Source organism: Dermacentor andersoni, chromosome 2 (genome assembly GCF_023375885.2).
Source record: "Dermacentor andersoni chromosome 2, qqDerAnde1_hic_scaffold, whole genome shotgun sequence".
NCBI lineage: Eukaryota > Metazoa > Arthropoda > Arachnida > Ixodida > Ixodidae > Dermacentor > Dermacentor andersoni.
In genome coordinates, this window is record NC_092815.1 from 201315648 (window position 1) to 201334265 (window position 18618).

At 46.7% G+C, this 18618-nt stretch overlaps 1 protein-coding gene across 1 annotated transcript in view; it reads left to right on the forward strand.

Annotated features, from left to right (window-relative positions):
- The window catches only part of LOC126540237 (uncharacterized), a 144832-nt gene that overhangs the window by 112583 nt on the left and 13631 nt on the right, over positions 1-18618 (forward strand). The window contains exons 4-5 of the mRNA XM_050187037.2: positions 5280-5385; positions 12926-13194. Coding sequence (XP_050042994.1) covers positions 5280-5385; positions 12926-13194 — 375 coding nt within the window. The remainder of the gene's footprint in view (positions 1-5279; positions 5386-12925; positions 13195-18618) is intronic.

Sequence of the window (18618 nt, forward strand, 5' to 3'; positions counted from 1 at the left end):
TCTCGCATTATTATAATTAGGCAAGCCAAGTTGGCACTACAGGCACAAATTAATAATGTATGTATGAAACTAACATACCCAATACTGTGGTTTAGGGAAAGGTCGCTGATGTGATAAATGTATGGAATTTTTGCATACTGACCGCACCGCACATTCTCGCAATGTGTGTAAATGTCCACATTTCTACGTAAAGCAATAATTCGTATAAACCACCACCCTCTAAGAAAGTAAATTTATTTCGAAGCGAAATTAGCAATATGGGGACTGCAAACAAGTAGGGGGGGGGAGGGGCACTGGTTAAGACGGCCATAAAACCGTATACTAGGCCCCAGGTACCCGCCGAGTGATTGAAAAACCTGTAACGCCTCCATGAACAGACGAAATAGATACAATATTTGGCAATGGAATTGTAGAGGATACGATCGAAAACGACACATTCTCCAACAACACCATAAAGACAAAGAAAATTCGGATAGTATAATGATGCAGGAAACGCACGGGCTGGTAAAATTGTCGGGATACAAGTCCTTTGGTAATGCCAAAGGGGAGACACAGGCGCTAACGACGTTGGTCAAGCGAAATCAGACGGTCGTGCAACACGACACGGAGGTTAAGTCAATTGATCGCGTTCTCCTAGAGCTCATACCGACGCGGAAAACGAACATTCTGTTTGTATTGAATATTCACAGCAGTTCAAAATGCAGACGCCATAAATTTCGCACGCTCTTTAGAAAAACCCTAGCCATAGCGTACAAACAAGTGGTAGTGATCGGAGGTCATTTTAACGCCCAACACGTGGCCTGGGGCTACAAAATCACAATTCAAAATGGCATGAACCACTGGCTAGACGCGCAGCAGGAAGGCCGGAACCTCGTGACCGACCCATCGGTTCCCACGAGAACAGGTACCAGATGCTCCGCCAGATTTGGCATTCACCAAGAACATATGTGATACGCAGTGGACAAACACGCCACACGACCATCGGCGCACTCACCATATACTAGAAATAATGGTAAGGGCAGGAACGCGCAAGAAGAAGGGTAGACAACTTAAAATTGTCGACTAGGACAAATTCAGGAAAATAAGGGAGGAGGCAGGCGGCACAAGATATTGAGGAATGGACCGAAAAACTAAAGGGAGATGTGGCGGAAGCTATGAAAACGGTCACGCTAGAGGCGCAGTTAGAGAACGTAGACAATATCTTCTACAAATGTGGGAAGCTTCAGGCAGGGTTGCCATGGAGATGGAAAAAACATAAACACAAACTCACGCTTCGTAGAATGGTAGCCAAATTGAACAGGCGCATAGAACAGTGCGCCCAGCAGCTATGCAGACAACAGTGGGAGGAAATATGCAACGACATGGACAGTCAGATAGGAATGGAAAAAAGCGTGGAACATCCTTCGACATTTCTTAGACCCAGACGGGATCAAATCGGCTCATAGGCAAAATATATTTCGGCTAATACAAGCGTACCGAAGGACATGGCTTCCTCAAGGAAATCGAGAAAAAATACGTCTCACAATCGATGCCTGTCATGCACCTTGACTACACAGGGCAGGCAAATGACGAATTAGCCAATGAAATTGGCGAGTCAGAGGTCAGGGCAGCCATACAGAAACTCAATACCAAGTCTTTCCCCGGACTAGACGGGATAACGAACGAAACGCTCTGGAACTTGGACAATGAGTCTAGAACTAAGTTAACAGAATACATTAAGGAATGCTGGGAAGCAGGGCAGATTCCGCAGCAATGTACGACGGCACAAATCGTGTTAATACCTAAACAAGGCAAGCGACCGCAGACTGAGAACTTGAGACCCATGTCTCTCACTTCTTGCGTAGGGAAACTCATGTAGCACGTGGTCCAAGCGAGGATAACCACCTACGTTGAGGACTGGGACGCGCTCCCACCCACGAGTATAGGATTCAGGAGAAACCTCTCAGCGCAGGACGCTCTGTTACAACTAAAGCATCAGATCATAGAAGATCCGGGCAGATCGACAAAGGCAATACTTGGGTTGGACCTAAAGAAGGCATCCGATAACGTAACAGATGGAACGATACTAGATAGAGTAGGAGAACTAGGACTGGGAAAACGGACGTACGATTACGTATGAGATTTCCTAACGGGCAGAAAGGCAAATATCACGATAGCGGACCTTGTTTCGGAGGAGATCGAGATAAGCAGCGTAGGTACGCCACAGGGTTCCGTATTATCACCGATGCTATTCACTGTGGCGCTAATTGGGCTGCCAGCCAAGCTGCAAAAAATCGAGGGACTCAATCGTACCTTATACGCAGACGACATCACCCTATGGGGGAGAAACGGAAGCGACGGGCAAATAGAACAAACGCTTGAGACAGCGGTCGAAACAGTCGAATGATGTCTAGAGGAGACAGGGCTAACCTGCTCAGCAGAGAAATCGGAGCTGTTGCTGTACAGACCGACTCGCAGAGGTCGCAAACCAGACAACTACAACGAAGATCTCAGAGGAGATACAGTTAAAGACGGCCGATGGGCAACCCATACCCAAGGTTGACAGGATTAGGGTATTGGGGCTCGTCGTCGAAGCCAAGGGCAACTACGGAGAAATCTGGACGGAACTGCAGCGCGAATCATGAGGCTAATCAAAAGGATAGCAAACAACACAGCGGGATGAGGAAGGAAAACACGATCAGGGTAATACAGGCCTTCGTCATAAGTACAATAGTATATGTAGCGCCGTACTTGAAATTGCAGGTCGCGGAAAAGATCAAACTAGAATGCCTCATTCGGAAAATAGACAAACTAGCCATATGGCTACCGATTAGCATCCGCACGGACAAGTTGCTACAATTAGGCCTACGTAACACGTTAGACAATCCCACTGAAGCGCAATGTACTGCACAATACGATCGCCTCTGTACGACTAGAGCAGGCAGACACATCCTGGAGAGACTACGTATAGGTTACCACACATAGGTCGGTTTCAAGGTGGATATCCCAAGGGAGACAAAGGAAACAATGGTAATACCCCTTGTACCAAAGAACATGCAACTACGAGAGAACAGGGCGAGAGAACAGAGCGAAGCAGATACCGAAGAAATTCGGCAGCGACAAGGACGCAGTCTTCGTAGACGCGGCTCGATACAGTCGCAGACGGGGGTTTACAGCAGCCGTAATCGATAGCGAGAAACAGTGTAAGACGTGCGCGACGATACGCACCACAAGTAACGAGACAGCGGAAGAAGTAGCCATAGCGCTCGCAGTAGCTCAGACTAAAGCAACCGTGATAGTCAGCGACTCTCAGACGGCAGTAAGAAACTTTGCCATCGGCCGAATCTCCCCGGAGGCACTGCGCATTCTTCTTGCAGGAGGTCAAGATTGCATAAGATATACATGACATGGACACCCACTCACTCCCTCGCGGAGGACGGCAACAACGAGGCGGCACACGACGCAGATCGAGGGCTTACGGACCGAGCCGCGGTCGCAAGTGACGCCCCGGCACCCTCCGGACGTGACGATGCGGTAGATGAGTGGCAGTGGGAGGACAGAATCGCCACATATAATGACATCACAAAACACTATAGGTTACAGAGGGGCATATTCCCGCGACCTCTCCCCAAAATTGGCAAAAAAGCAGTCTGTCGCATGGCGGCAGTTACAAACTAGGACGTATCCGAATCCTGCGCTCACGCACATCATATCTCCGGATATGTATCAAACGGACAAACGCAACAAAAGTGAATCATGAGCCACTCTAGAGCATATATTATGGGAATGCAGAAGGGATATGTAACAATAACGAGAACGCGGCTTCTAGCAACAGCCATCGCAGGCGCTGGCAGGCCGCACTGCTCAGCCCCGCCTTCGAGGATCAACTGCGGGCCACCCAGCGGGCCGAGGGTGCCGCCACGACCCACGAACTCCTGGCCGTCACCTAGGCGGTTCCCTTAGGCCTCCCCGCCAACTCGCAGAACACACAACAAAGTGATTTCCTTCTCCTCCTCCCCCACAGAAAAAGGCGGCAGAAATTTTCGCACAATGCTATTGTTAATTTTCGCAGCAAGTCAAGGTAGAACCTGCAATTGTTATGAATATGCATATGACAAAAAAGAAACAGCTAAAAAAACCCATAAACCCAGCCGCAATGTTACTGAGCATACCTTCTTAAAGAAAAGTTATGATAAGACGACCACACGAAAACTCTCTTGAACAGGGAACGTAGCGGTAAATGTATTATTAAAGTAACCAGTATCCATAATACTTTGGCGTAATTCAGGCCCTTCAACATAACCATTCTTTAGTTTTTTGTTTGTGTGTGCGTGCCTGCCAGCTCAGGATGCATGGATGGAGGCATGCATTAAGTCACTATCGCGGGTGTCAAGACCTGCTCTAATTAGTCAGTAAATGATGTTTTACAGCGATATCAAATGTACGGACAGCACAGACGTCAGCCGACAGGGAATGCTCATCAGGATTGAGTACTGAGCTTATTGGTTCGATGCATTGAATAACTCGTGTCGACAGCCAGTAGAGAGGAGGCACGACAAGTGGAGGTGTAATTCTGTTGGGCAAGTTGATACTACATGTTGCACATTTAAACAGAACGAAAAGACGAGAACACCCACACACGCGCATTGCAGGTTCCTACAGAGATGTTCCTGCCTACACGTGTGTCTGTGGCCTCAAGATTTGATGTCGTTTAAACTTCCAATACGGAGTGAGGTGCTTGTCGGTTGCCTAAGTTCGATAAACCGTTCAAGGAAGGATGTTCGCGCTCTTGCGGTGACTGATGGCTGACACATTCTCCCAGTGATCGTTCATTGGAGACACCTTGTTCCGAATGAGGTTTAGCGGAGATAGTGGTTGTAGGTGCAAGCACATAGGTGTCTGAACTTTTGCAATGACAGCTGCACTTTTACAGTACGGTGAAAACCGCCTCTGTGAGATCAAGCGTTCTCATCGAGTTGTCAGTTGTGAAAAAATTTGCGATCATTTCGCAGAAAATTTTGCCTAGGAGTTGCTTAGAGCTGAAACCTAGTTGTAATTATAGGTAATTATAACGCATATATTTGCTAGCTGAAAACATCGAAAGGAAAATTATGCTCTAGATCATTTACGGAGTATTTAAAACAACCAGGTATCAGAGAATTGAATCGTTATGCTTTTAGATGTAAGCACCAGTTTTGTATCGCAATTCGCGTTTCTAATGCATTGAATGCAGCTACGTTTTGACGAGAGCAAATATCACATGATAAAACTAGTCGGACTCAACCGTCTTCTTCATGCAGATCACTGGAGAGCTGCGGAACATCTTCGGGGACGACGAGGACGATCAGAAGAAACGGGACAAAAAGACGTTGAAGAAGAGAGAGAACACAGTGGGCGCGCTAAAAGGTGAGGCAGGCATTCGAATACGCGGTAGTGCGAAACTGAGTCTGGCTGAAGTCGCTGAAAAAAGAAAAAAAAAATACCCTCTGATCTCCCGGATCAACGTATCTCTCGTCCTCGCGTTGCGGTTTGGTCACGTCGCCATGCAACCGTGTATGCAATGTCACTGAGAGAATCAAGTGTGCGTGTGGACGCCTCGCACAGCAGCAGCAGCAGTCTTTCCGCGGATAAAACCTCAGGGATGTTTCTTGCCACAAGCGCGATTGATGATATGTCATTCTTTTGTGCACCGACAGCTACTCTTTATCACGCATTTTTGTCTTGAATCTGCCGACGCGTGCGTGCTAAGTGCTACATTGTCCGCTGCTGCGTTTGTGCTGTTCTCACTACATTACCGGTCGTCTCGCGGCCGCTTAATCGACATTCCGGTGGCGTGGCTCCTTCTCCATGCTTCTTGGTTTGTTCACTCGATTGCGCCGACGTCATTTTCTTGAAGATGCACGCTCGTCTGAAAAGAGCATGGATGTTTTTCCTGATATGCTGTGCACGTTGCGTGGAAAGACAAACTCAAAATTTCCTGCACACTCAAGCTAGCGCCGGTTCTGGTGCTGTTCGCTGTGTGCTTCTTTTTTCAAGTCCGAGCAAATAAGCAGTCGTTTCTTTTTATAGTATGTGTCACGGCGTGCACCACAGTCACCTGCAGTAGTATACAGGTACCGCAGTAGTATACAGGTACCGTAAAATTACTGTTGTGTATGTGGAAGAAATCCCTCCGCCAGATCGCACACGGCGAGTTGGCGACCGGCACGCTCTTGGCCCAAAAGACGCCATGGTCAGCGTTTTCAGATCTTCCAAGCCGGACAGTCACTATAACAGGAGCAGGTCTATCCAACTTTCTGAGGTCGTGCAAGAATTTGTACTGTGGACAGTGTTTTCATTTAGGTAGTTCAGTGTCGAGGCAACAGACGCTGGTGAGAATACATCGGGTTCTTCTGTGTGTCGCCAATATATATATATTTTTGATCGTCTTCTATATATTCCTCAAGAAAACTTCATCTCATGCAAGACGCGATCTTTTTGCAGGGGTGAATGTGTCCAATGCGGCGTGCGCCCGACAACACCGATACGTTTAATATACAGAGACGCCGGTTGTTGGAGGGTGAAGTATAAGGCAAGACAATGGCACGGCGAAAGCGAGGCCAAATCGCCGCACTCAAACTGTGCACCTAAGACAAATATTTTTTTTCCTAGTGGAATATTGCGACCGTTTTATTTATGCAATATAGTTATGGTATTTGTTGAAAATATCTTTAAAGAACACCGATTAAATAAGATATCAGAGGCGTCAGGACAGTGCCATTATCACCATGCACTGCTCTCCTTGACTATTATTTCTGCATCTACCGCTTATCCCTGTACCGCCCAAACACCGTTCCATATCAAACAAAATCAGAACAACTTGTGCGCCGTTATTTCTCACCATGGAACGTACATTTGTAGAAAAAAACAAGGAAATTATGTTTGAGGTGTAATCTCATTAGTACATAAATTATTGACTTGCAATAGAGTTACTGAACTATACCAAACTTATAACTCTCTCCCGCATATAACAGCAGCACTATAGACTATTCGCTAGTTTCCACTGCTTAAGCACGAATATGTTAAAGCACTCCAACTTAGAACTTAAGCACGTAGACATGAACAGTGTCAAATAGGCCTTAAATTCATCAGCTCGGCAGCTGTGCGCTTCCGATAGTTGTCATAAAACTGCCGCTGGTAGAATCACAAGGGATCTGGCTTAGCAATTTGAGACAATTTAGCTAGTTTGTGATTTGTTACCAAACATTTTAGAGACCAGAAACCATGGACGCAAATTAGATTACACAAGGACAAGCACAAACTTACAACTTAAGTTTCAATACCGAAAACAAGTCAATTATGCTTAAAATGGTCATACATAGAACCCATATCACTACATCACAGAGGACTAAAATAAACGGAAAGTAACAAAAAGAGTGCATATGGAAGCGAGAAGAAAAAGCTAGCGCACCAGCGGTAACCACTCATGCGTGATTATGACATCCGTCGCTTTGTCAAACGAAAAGAAAAAAAGCGGTATCTCGGCAATGTATGTTCAGGTAATCACTAACGCATAGATTCCGGCACACCAGCTCCCTTTCTGTTTCTTTTGGCCTTCTATGCTATTGTGATATCGGTTCTACGTGTGGCTTATTTCTGTATAAACCACACTATTAGAATAACAAAACATTAGTTGAAAGTCAGTGTTCATGCCTTAACATCTCTTGTCTTTCTGCGGTTTCTGCGAGTTTAAGAGGTCTTGAACCACGCCATCTGCCTTCGTGAAAAAAAAAAAACACAGTCCGCATATTGCCTACGCTGCTCTGACCGTATCAGTGAAATTTTGGAGTCGTGTGCCGCGTGTAGAGCTCGTAAGCGGAGCGCGAGTCGCCCTTTTTCTGCAACACTCTTTTTTTCAGCAAGCGGCTTCTCCTCAATCTTTTCGGGCTGCTATATTTATATTTCGTCATATAGCAGATTACCATACGCGGCTGCCATTGGCAAATAACTGACTTCAATCAAGAAGGCTGTACTTGTCTGCGCTTCTTCCTACTGTTACTTTTTGTACTTATTCACGCAGTTTATTGGGCAGGCAGAAGCAAGCGAAAATCTGCGTTTCGAATTTGATAGGTATTGTGTATTTAAAGCAGGCCTAACGCCTGCTTTATCTCCGCCGGGATTCGTCCCGGTGTTGCACACTCTTCGGGAGTGGCCCACGTATGGGGAGTGCTTAACGCCTGCTTCACCTTTCCCACGGGTCGTCCCGGCGTTGTACTACTTTCGGGATCGGCCCACGTCTTGGGAGTGCTTAACGCCTGCTTCACCTTTGCCGCGAGTCGGCCCGGCTTTGCACAATTTTCGCGATTGGCCCAAGTATGGGGGGTGCTTAACGCCTGCTTCACCTTTGCGCTCGGTCGGCCCAGCGTTGCACTACTTTCGGGATTGGTCCACGTATGGGGGGTGCTTAACGCCTGCTTCACCTCCGCCGGTGGTCGACCCGGTGTTGCACAATCTCCGGGAGCGGCCCACGTATGGGGAGTGCTTAAAACCTGCTTCACCTCCGCCAGGGGTTGGCCCGGTGTTGCACTAACTTCGGAGTCGGCCCACGTAAGGGGGGTGCTTAACGCCTGCTTCACCTCCGCCGCGTGTCGGCCTGATATTGCACTATCTTCAAGCCAACCCGCGGCGTAGGTGAAACACTTTGCTTTTCTTTTGAGAGCTCTGATTGTCGTCAGCTTTCGCTGCCATTCTATCTTCACAGAGTGGAGTGGTTGTCAATTTTTTCCCTCCTTTTGAATGGCGGGAGTTATCGGCATCTGCTGGGGTGTTAAGGCCGGTTTTCTCGTAGGTTCGGTGCCCGCCCGATTAACTCAAGATGAGGTCAGTTGTCACCATCTATTGCAGCAGGCTGGCCGTAGGTTATTGTTTTAATCATACTATTTTGTTTTATTTTTATTGCCCAAGACAATTGTTATGTCACCATCTATTCAACGATCACACACATCGCTGTTGCTTCGTTAGTTCAACCTTCCGTGTTTAGACTGATCCAGTGGCCAGGAAGGATATTCGGTTCATAGTCAGGTGGCCTTTGTGCTTGGGGAATGAGTTGTGGCCGGAGAAAATGCCAGTTGCATTTAACTTTTTCTTTCGCTTTATTATTTCCTTGAGTGACGGCTCGTCGCGATGCTGGCAGATTCTCGGAACCATAAACCGGCGATATGGGTTTGATAAGGTGGAAAATAAAATAATGCGAAACAGCGTGCATCATCAGATCCTTTTCGTAATTATGGGGTTTTACATGCCAGAACCACTTTCTGATTATGAGGCACGCCGTAGTGGAGGACTCCGGAATTTTCTACCACCTGGGGTTTTTTAACGAGCACCTAAATATAAGTACACGGGTGTTTTCGCATTTTGCCCCCATCGAAATTCAGCCGCCGTGGCCAGGATTCGATCCCGCGCCCTCATGTTCAGCAGCCCCACACCATAGCCACTGAGTAACCGCGGCGGGTCGTCATCAGGCGCTGCAATGACCGCTAAACCCATAAGCAATATGACTGTCACCCGTTACCTCGTCTGGCTTTTGCCTAATTGTACAGCACTTCTCGTGCAAAATTGGCAACTGGAAACAAGAGTCGCAAGGAGTTGAGAAATTAAGCTATATACTAAGGGAGAGAGCCAAGGGAACAGCCAAACAGGGAGGAAAAGTGAAAATTGTTTTTGAAAATATTTATGGATCAACATTTTTTTAAGAAACGAAGTATATAAAACGCCGCCGGAAGTGGAGAATAATTGTTCGTGTTTTGAATGACGCTTTCAAAGTTATCAATCGAGCCGCCTGACGTAGCCACTTCTCTGCTGTGTTAATGTGGGTGTTTTCCTAACCTTCTTCCGTGAGCGCAGTACGTCTAGAACCGCAGCGTCCTGCGCTCTACGCGGTTGTACGGGACTGGTGACCACGCATCGCTACACAACTTCCCAAATAACAACACGAGTCGGTTTTGGGACTTGGTAGAGCTGTAAACGAAGTATCCGAAAATAATTGTGATTGTTCCGGAAATATATATATATATATATATATATATATATATATATATATATATATATATATATATCACTGTAATTTTTGCAGGGCTAATTCACGAAACGCTACTCGAAATCTTGATTTTGCACTTTCGCTTGTTAACTTGTTTTTGGCAAGGTTCTTCCTGCGCATCTTTCACGCGCGAGTCCATTTGATGTGGTTCTTTGTTTGCCCAGTACCTCTATGGAGAATGGTGGGCATTATTCACATTCGTACTAGTAAAAATACCTCCGCCCCTCTCTTGCATAGAAAAGTTACCTTGAGATGCCCCTCCCCCCCCCCCCCCCCCCCCACGCGAAAGAAATCCTGCGTACGTGCCTGAAATACGAAAATTGTATTATCGCCTCCTCTAGTCCGTTTACGGCCGCAGTAGTCCACGCCCGCACGCTTAGGAATCAAACGTAGGCCACACTGCTGATCAATGTCGTGGCTGCCACGTCTCGGTAACGTCAGTAAAGTTTGAACACTCAACTAACCTTGAACTACGTGAAATTTAAGGTCTGATCACACGTAGTACACTTGACAGCGCGCGCTCACTCCTGGCCACTCCTGGTTAGGCGCTTTGGCAAGGCTCAGCTACGTATGGAGCTGTATTGCGCAAAATTGGTAATTTGGATGTGGCTATTATCCGTTGGTCAAGCTGGAGCAGGACAAAGCTTGTCCACACTACATAACACGGCCAGACTGGAGCACATGAGCGCGAACTCCAGCCTCGTCGCGCACGGAGCCACTACAGTTTCCTGTAACCACGTCCGCAGCGTAGCGTAGATACCGCGGCCGCCGCGGGGTGTCGCGGCGATCACACTCGCTCGGCTCACCTGCGGTTAGCTCAGGCGAACAGCATGTTCTGACTTGTATCTGTGGGTGGCGTGACTCGAGGCTCGAGCGCCAGGATTTGCTAACCACGTGGTCTGCTTCCCGAGTTGCACATCCTCCAGTTGTGACGCCAGTTATGTCGCTAAGAATCCTTTCAGCGCGAGGCCGTAGTGTGGCATCCATCGCGTAGCAGACCTGAGAGCTGCCGACGTACTCGCCCGAGCGAATATGAAGATTCAGTTACTTCGACCCTCGGAAAGTGTGTGATTGTGGTATACACAAGTGCGAATGGAAATGTGCGACACATATCACTCGATGCGAGTATAGACGCACGTACCTGTGTAGTACACTGTACCACAGCGAAATAATGAGACCGTGAACTCAACCGTAAGCTGAGGAATAGATTCCGAGTTTGACGAGGATGAGGTGCCAAAATTGGATGTGGTGGCGTATATGTGAACATGTACAGTTGAAACTCGATTTAACGACGTGACGACCACGCTTGAATTATTTCGTCAATCGGGAAGTCCAGAAAATCGAGTAAAGAATTTTTCGGTCCTTCGAAATAAAAAATTGTAACGTAGCGATACCCAAAAGGTACCGTGGCATTGTATTTACCGCTAACCCACGCCTGCGCATATAAAAAGTCCGCAAGCGCAGCCCAACTGCCGCCGCCCCTAGCGCCATCTGGTACGTAAGAACGCTAGCGACTGCTGAGTCCGTTGTTGCGTGCATGGGCGCGGCGTTGAGCCTCGTCAAAATACAGCCAGGGCTGGTACTAAGGGGCCTAGACGTTATAAGGTGACAGCGTTAGAGCGCACGAGCGAATAAAAACCCAGCCGCCTCAAAATTATAAAGAAATCACAGATTTATTTTACTCATTTAATTTTAGAAAGGCTTCGTTAAGTCGGATTTAATGGAAGCTAGTTAAGGTAATTCGGGTTGATGAAAACATTGAACCTTATGGGTACTTGCCGGGGATACGAAATTCCTTCGTTAGATCGGGAACTTCGTAAAATCGGGCATCGTCAGATCGAGGTTTAGCTGTATAGCCAAACTTGGATTACGGGCCACAGTAACGTGCAGTAGGCACAGCGTTATGGGCACCACCGCGCTGACACCGAGGGCAAGGCATTGAAGAAGGGCCGGGCGCCTCGCGAAGTCGATCTTTGATAATAACTCCGCTTCTATTGAACGCGTGCAAGTACTTTTTGCGGTAAAGCATTTCTGAAATTGTCTGCTCCAACACCAAACGCATTTCTCATTTTTCATCTTCAATAAAAGGCGTTTCGAGAGCCCTTTAAAGACTACTTTTGAAGACTACCAATGAATTGCGTAGGGCTTATCGCGCGCGCTTGGCCACTTGTTAAGACGGACTTTAAAAGGAACAATAAGTTGGGCTGTAGCAGTTCATTACCGTCCTACATTGATAAAAAAAATTATTGGCAAGCCACAAAATGCGGAACTAGGAGAGATGGGAGGGAAAGACATTTTTAGGTTCCTGTAAGAGCTCACCATGACTTCATAGCTATAACGTGCTCAGGCGTAATTCCTTTATTATTGATATCGGTATTTATGCTTGATTGCATTTTGCACAAGTAGCCGGTCATGCTTATATTCGACCTGAATATAAACTTGACAGACTACTAAACCTTACGCATATAGCTCACCACATCCTTCTGCGCAGTTCGATGTTAACTGCATGTTAACATACATGAAAATGCAGGAAGAAGGCCGTTTTTCATCCATAACTGAAAGAGCTCGAACTGGGACAGGATATTTAGTTGAAGACTCATCATTGGAGCCAATGAAATATTTTGGCTCCCGGCAAGGGCAAATAAGGTGAAATTGACTACATGCTGCTTATTTCATGCGAGTCAAAAATCTCACTAATAAAGCGCAGCAAGCAATTATATTCAAAACAAATGAGAGCTCAGCCTTATGTTGTGTGACTTCGAGCTTTAATTGCAACGAAGCTTGAACGTGTGCACAAAATGCCTCGCTTCTTGGCCTCACCATTGGGGTGTACTGAATAATTTTACATTTTATTTGCGCTGCCGTATGCAGGTTCATCGCGAGTTGACGACGCATCCGACGTTGTGCCTGCTGGCAGCGAAGGCGCAGCATCCCCGTCCAAGGGCGGCGCTGGGACCGCCACCGACGAGGATAAGTTCAAGAAGTGGCTCCTTGACGAGTACTACCGCACAATGGCGCTGTCATTCGCCAGCATGCGTCGCAAGCGCATGGCCACACACCAAGACACACTGGACCTCCGCCAGGTCAAGAGGACCACGCTGCCGCCCTCTGTCCCTGGCACCGCTGACGACCAGTTTCAGGCACGTGCATGGCGCATGAGGGGTCTTGGCAAAGCATGACTTTTTGCTTTATACTGATTTATTCAATCAATCAATCAATCAATCAATCAATCAATCAATCAATCGGTCGGTCGGTCGGTCGGTCGGTCGGTCGGTCGGTCGGTCGGTCGGTCGGTCGGTCGGTTGGTCGGTCGGTCGGTCGGTCGGTCGGTCGGTCGGTCGGTCCTTCCGTCCGTCCGTCCGTCTGTCTATCTATGCATTTATACATACGCCGTGAAGACGTAGTGGCCTTGGCGTTTTACCGTTAAGGTCGTGGGCGCGGGATCGAATTGAGACCACGGCAGCCGCCCTAAGACGGAGGCGAAATGCAAAAAATAAAGAAACAATAAAGCCGTGTCCCACGCGTTGGTTGCCAGTTAAACAATCCCAGGTTGTCAAAAATCCCAGATTGTCAAAATTATGGTGAAGTCCCTCACTACGACGGACCTCATACCTATATCGCACTTTTCACACGCAACAACAGACAAATTATCTCAGTCTCTTCCTGTCTGTTTACAGACAACTGCATTCAGGGCAACATCGTGTAAACAATTCCAGTTATCCGCACGACCACGCGAAAAAAAATGAACCTGAAACAACTTAATGATGCGAGATTGGCACTTGTATTTTTTAATATTTCAAGATGACTGATTATGCGCACGAACTGTAAGCTACCTTGTTTAAGTAACTTTTGCTGTACTAATGTAAACAAACACAATGGAAATGCGGTGTGCCGAATATGTCCCGAATATGTGGCGAATATGTCGCGTTTCCTGCTCCAGCGATTCAGACTTGTCAATTACCGATGATATAGCCCTATTATTGAACAAGATGAAACAATTGTTTAGGCAATAATGGTTGTACTCTAGTTTTGCAATACATTTAGGATAACGAATCCCTAACTACTGCCGCTTACGTGCATTGGATAATTATGGAATTATACCCTTCTGTCCTGACTACGTTGTTTATTTCCGTTGTTAATTCCGTTGTCTATTTAGTTGCACAATAGATTGATTGCCGGTTGGTAATCATGATAGGGTACAGTCTAATACGAAATTTACATCTGAGAGCAACGCCGCACTGCGAGTATAAGTGAAGTTGTAAGTGCATCGAAATTTTCATTATATGAGTTCATGATACTAACAAAGATAAACACATATATTGTTGCGTGCAACTCAATTTTAATACGGCCAAATTTTGAGAATCTAAGGAGTAGACATGAATTTTTGTTTTGATAGCAACTATATGGACACTCTAGGCGACCTTCCGTCGCCGTCATATTCCGTACATATGTATGTATAAGTGTGCATTTATTTTACCTAGACCGTACAAGCAAGCTACATGCTACACTATTCCACCACCGGACTCGCTCAGACCAGGTCTCAATTTCTTGACTGAATGGTTCCTCAGAATTGTTTAACATTGCAGCGTACCAGGAAAAGCCATGGAAACACGCTTTTTATTCTGCATCATCTGACTACTAAAAAGCGATAAAGAGATATTACTGTTCACAATCTGAAAAACATGTAACGTATCACTGGCGTTGCTGTTTACATCCTGCACAGTGGCGTCTGTTCGATGCCATTACAGGCCCATACACGGTGTGTTGGAGATTTTTAAGGTGGCCGAAAAGTTGCCTCACCGACATGTGTCGCATATGCGTATAGTCCCACGTGCGCATAGTTAGAACACCGTTAGAACACCGAACATAGTTAGAATACAGCTGGAAATGGAGGCTCCGCTACTACATTTCCAGCTGTATTCCATAAGCCTTTCTCTTTATTTCATTTGCCCGGTGGGCAAAAATATCTGCCATTGTTTCCATTATGTTTATTGAGATTAAATAAGTGCGATAACTTTTTCGTTGGGATTACATTCTTTGAACTTTATATGCTTCTTCAATGGCACAGTTTATACCGAAGTATCTTTGTGTTTTTGTTTGAGATCGCATTGAAATAAAATTTAATCCCGGGGTTCATTTTCATAACTCAGTACCGATAACAAAAGTGGTTGAGGACGAAACAAATCACCTAGCTTCTGCCCGAGCTCAAATATAGCTTGCCTAACGTCAGGCAAAAAATAAAGCGAAACACACGATCTAACTCGTTTCACATTAAATCTGCACGCACAGGCGCCCACGTGAAAGCTGATGCGCAACAGGGTATTATTCTTACTGCACCAGATTTTTTGGAAATTATCTGTTGCAGATAGCACAATTCTAATCCTTCATCTAAATTGCTGGATGATGCGGCAACGACTTGTACGAGAAATCCAGGTGCTTAATCACATAATTTCCAAAGTTACGCGAATCAAATTTCGATTAACTATTTTACAGCGCACATATTGATCTATGCATTCCAGCTAATGAGTTCGCAAGGCGTATCCACTTGGAGCGAATCCTCTGGACTGCACCAGTTTCTAAATACTAACTTTTCAAATGTCTAGCGAAATGCATTGGTGTTCAGATACCTTTGTGATTCACAGCATCAAACAGCGTTTTCTTTTAAAAAGAACGCCACCCAAGCACTCCGTTCAGATGGATAACCAGCGAAGCTGAAACGTGCGGTCACAGTGTTTATCACTGGTTTAATCCCGACGGAGCAACCTGACCCTGCAGCGAGCGTTAGGTTAGCGATGCAGAGTTCGCCACATCAATTTGCAGAACACGCTGCTAGAGCGTTTGATCCGCCGTGGTTGCTCAGTGGCTATGGTGTTAGGCTGCTGAGCACGAGGTCGCGGGATCGAATCCCGGCGACGGCGGCCGCATTTCGATGGGGGCGAAATGCGAAAACACCCGTGTACTTAGATTTAGATGCACGTTAAAGAACCCCAGGTGGTCGAAATTTCCGGAGTCCTCCACTACGGCGTGCCTCATAATCAGAAAGTGGTTTTGGCACGTAAAACCCAATAATTTTTCTGCTAGAGCGTTTTTCCCGAAATTCGATCAAGCGTCACCTATAAACTGCCCCGAAATTGATGAGTCTGACACAACCTCCAAATCCGAAATATCCAGTCCTTTCAGCATGGCCGAACTAATAGCGGCGATTGAAACATCGAAGCAACGAACAACACCTGGTCCCGATGGTATTCCTTATGAGGTTTTCAAGAACATGGAAGGAGCAGCTCTCGACGCACTTCTTCAGGCTATTAATAAAGTATGGGAGACTGGAAACGTTCCACCTGATTGGAAGCATTCAATTGTTGTCGCGATTCCGAAACCAAGAAAGTCTCCAAATAGCCTGCAGTCTTTACGCCCAATTTCACTAACCTCAACTGTCTGCAAACTCGCTGAAAAGATGCTGGCCACACGAGTTTCCTGGTGGCTTGAACGCCACGATAAATACCATCCTGCTCAAGTTGGATTCCGTTCTTACTTGGGAACTGAAGACGGACTTTCTATGTTATCAGACGATGTTTTACAGGTTTCTCCACACAGTCACGCTGTGCGCACGGTAGTAGCAACAGACATAACGAAAGCTTATGACAATATAGACCATGAAATCATTATATCCAACCTCATCGACCTGGGTCTTCCACCGCGGGTGATAAGATTCATCTACTCATTCCTTCAGAATCGCACATTTGCGATTAGAGTAGATGGAAGGCAAGAAGGATACTTCACATCGAAGAGAGGAGTCCCACAAGGTTCGGTTCTGGCTCCTCTTCTCTTCAACGTTGCCTCAATACCTCTAGCCTGGCAACTACATCGGATTCCAAATGTGAGGTTCTTAATCTATGCGGATGACGTCACTTTGTGGTCCGTGCATAAAGATATATCTAGACAAACTCAACATCTTCAAGAAGCCCTTGATGTGCTGAACAACTACGCTCGGAAAGCAGGGTTGGACATTTCCGCCCAAAAATCAAGCTATGTTGTGGTGGCCAACAAGAAAGGACGCACAAGAATCACGCAGCACCCCTTCACATTTAGACTCGGCGCAGTGACAATCCCTGAGGCTTCTGAGGTCCGCATACTGGGTCTCGATATTCACCATTCCGGCAGTGGTGCACACTGGCTCCATAAAACCAGACAGAGTTCGACAAAAACACTTCACCTTATTCGTCGCATTGCAGCAAAAGCAGCTGGAGCTCGTACGGACGTAGCTCGATGGTTCGTGCGTGCAGTCTTGCAGCCACGAATTTTATATCAAGCACAATTTCAACGGCTGGCTTTGGCACAGCTGGCACAGTTGGAGACGATTAATCACGATGCTATGCGCACAATCACAGCACTGACCCGCATCACTCCGATACCAACCTTACAGGAACATGCCCAGCTCAACACAATTGCACAGCTAATTTTGCAACGTGAAAAAGCACGTGAAATAAAAAAGCAACTTATTCCGGCTGTCGCTGCGTTGCATGCTCATTTTCACCGCGGCTCTCGGATTGACAATCAGCCCTATCCAATGCCTCCCTGGGAATTCATCAGCATCACAACTAATAAGCCAACGAAGTTACGACGCAGCGATACAACAGGTATTATTGACGAACACAATATCGTCGTTGCATCATGCGTTAACACCTGCAAAGTCTATACGGATGCTGCCATTCTCCCAGACGGCGGAAGGACATCATTCCTGAGTACTACGCATAATTTTATCAGCTGCCACCAGCGCTATTTATCTACGGAAGCCAGCGCTCTAGTAATGGAACTTCAAGCCATCCACGACGCTGTGCAAGATCCGACATCTAGGCTGCCTACCATCAAGCAACTAGATATCTTCACTGATTCTTTAGCGGCTATTCAGGAACTCAAGAAGGTTGTTAAGGCGATGGAAATCTGCGAGACAATACACACTATGAATAGTAAGACAGCTACTTGCGTCAAGGTACAGTGGATTCAAGGCCATTCAGCGAACCCTCACAACATTGCTGCTGACCAGCAGGCACACTGCCCTCCTAATCCTGATCTTCCGCCTATTCCCCTCCCACCTCAACCCCTTAACTCGCTCCGAGCCCGTAAAAACTTTCTCCGGCAGGACACACGCGCTCTTATCCCACCGTGTGTCTGCTCCCTCCCCCTTCAGCTTACTAGGGCGGAGGAAGTTGTGCTTAGGAGGCTTCGGGCCGGGGTGGCCCTTACACCGGCTGTTATCTCAAGGTGGAACTGGTCGCATTTACCACTGGGTGCTACGTGTCCATACTGCTCCGTTCCTGTGATGGAAGCAGATGCATACCACCTAATATGGACATGTACTCGTTTAAAATCGGAACGCTCGCGTCTCCTACTGCAAGCCGGCCTCCGCTACAGTGTGACAACCAGCTATGACCGCTGGATACATGACAACAGATTCCACAAAACACTCCTTCAATTCATACACAACACAGGCCTCACAGCACACATATAATACACATATACGCATCAAGAATTATGCCTTAAGAGCAAGTCTTTATCGAAAAAAA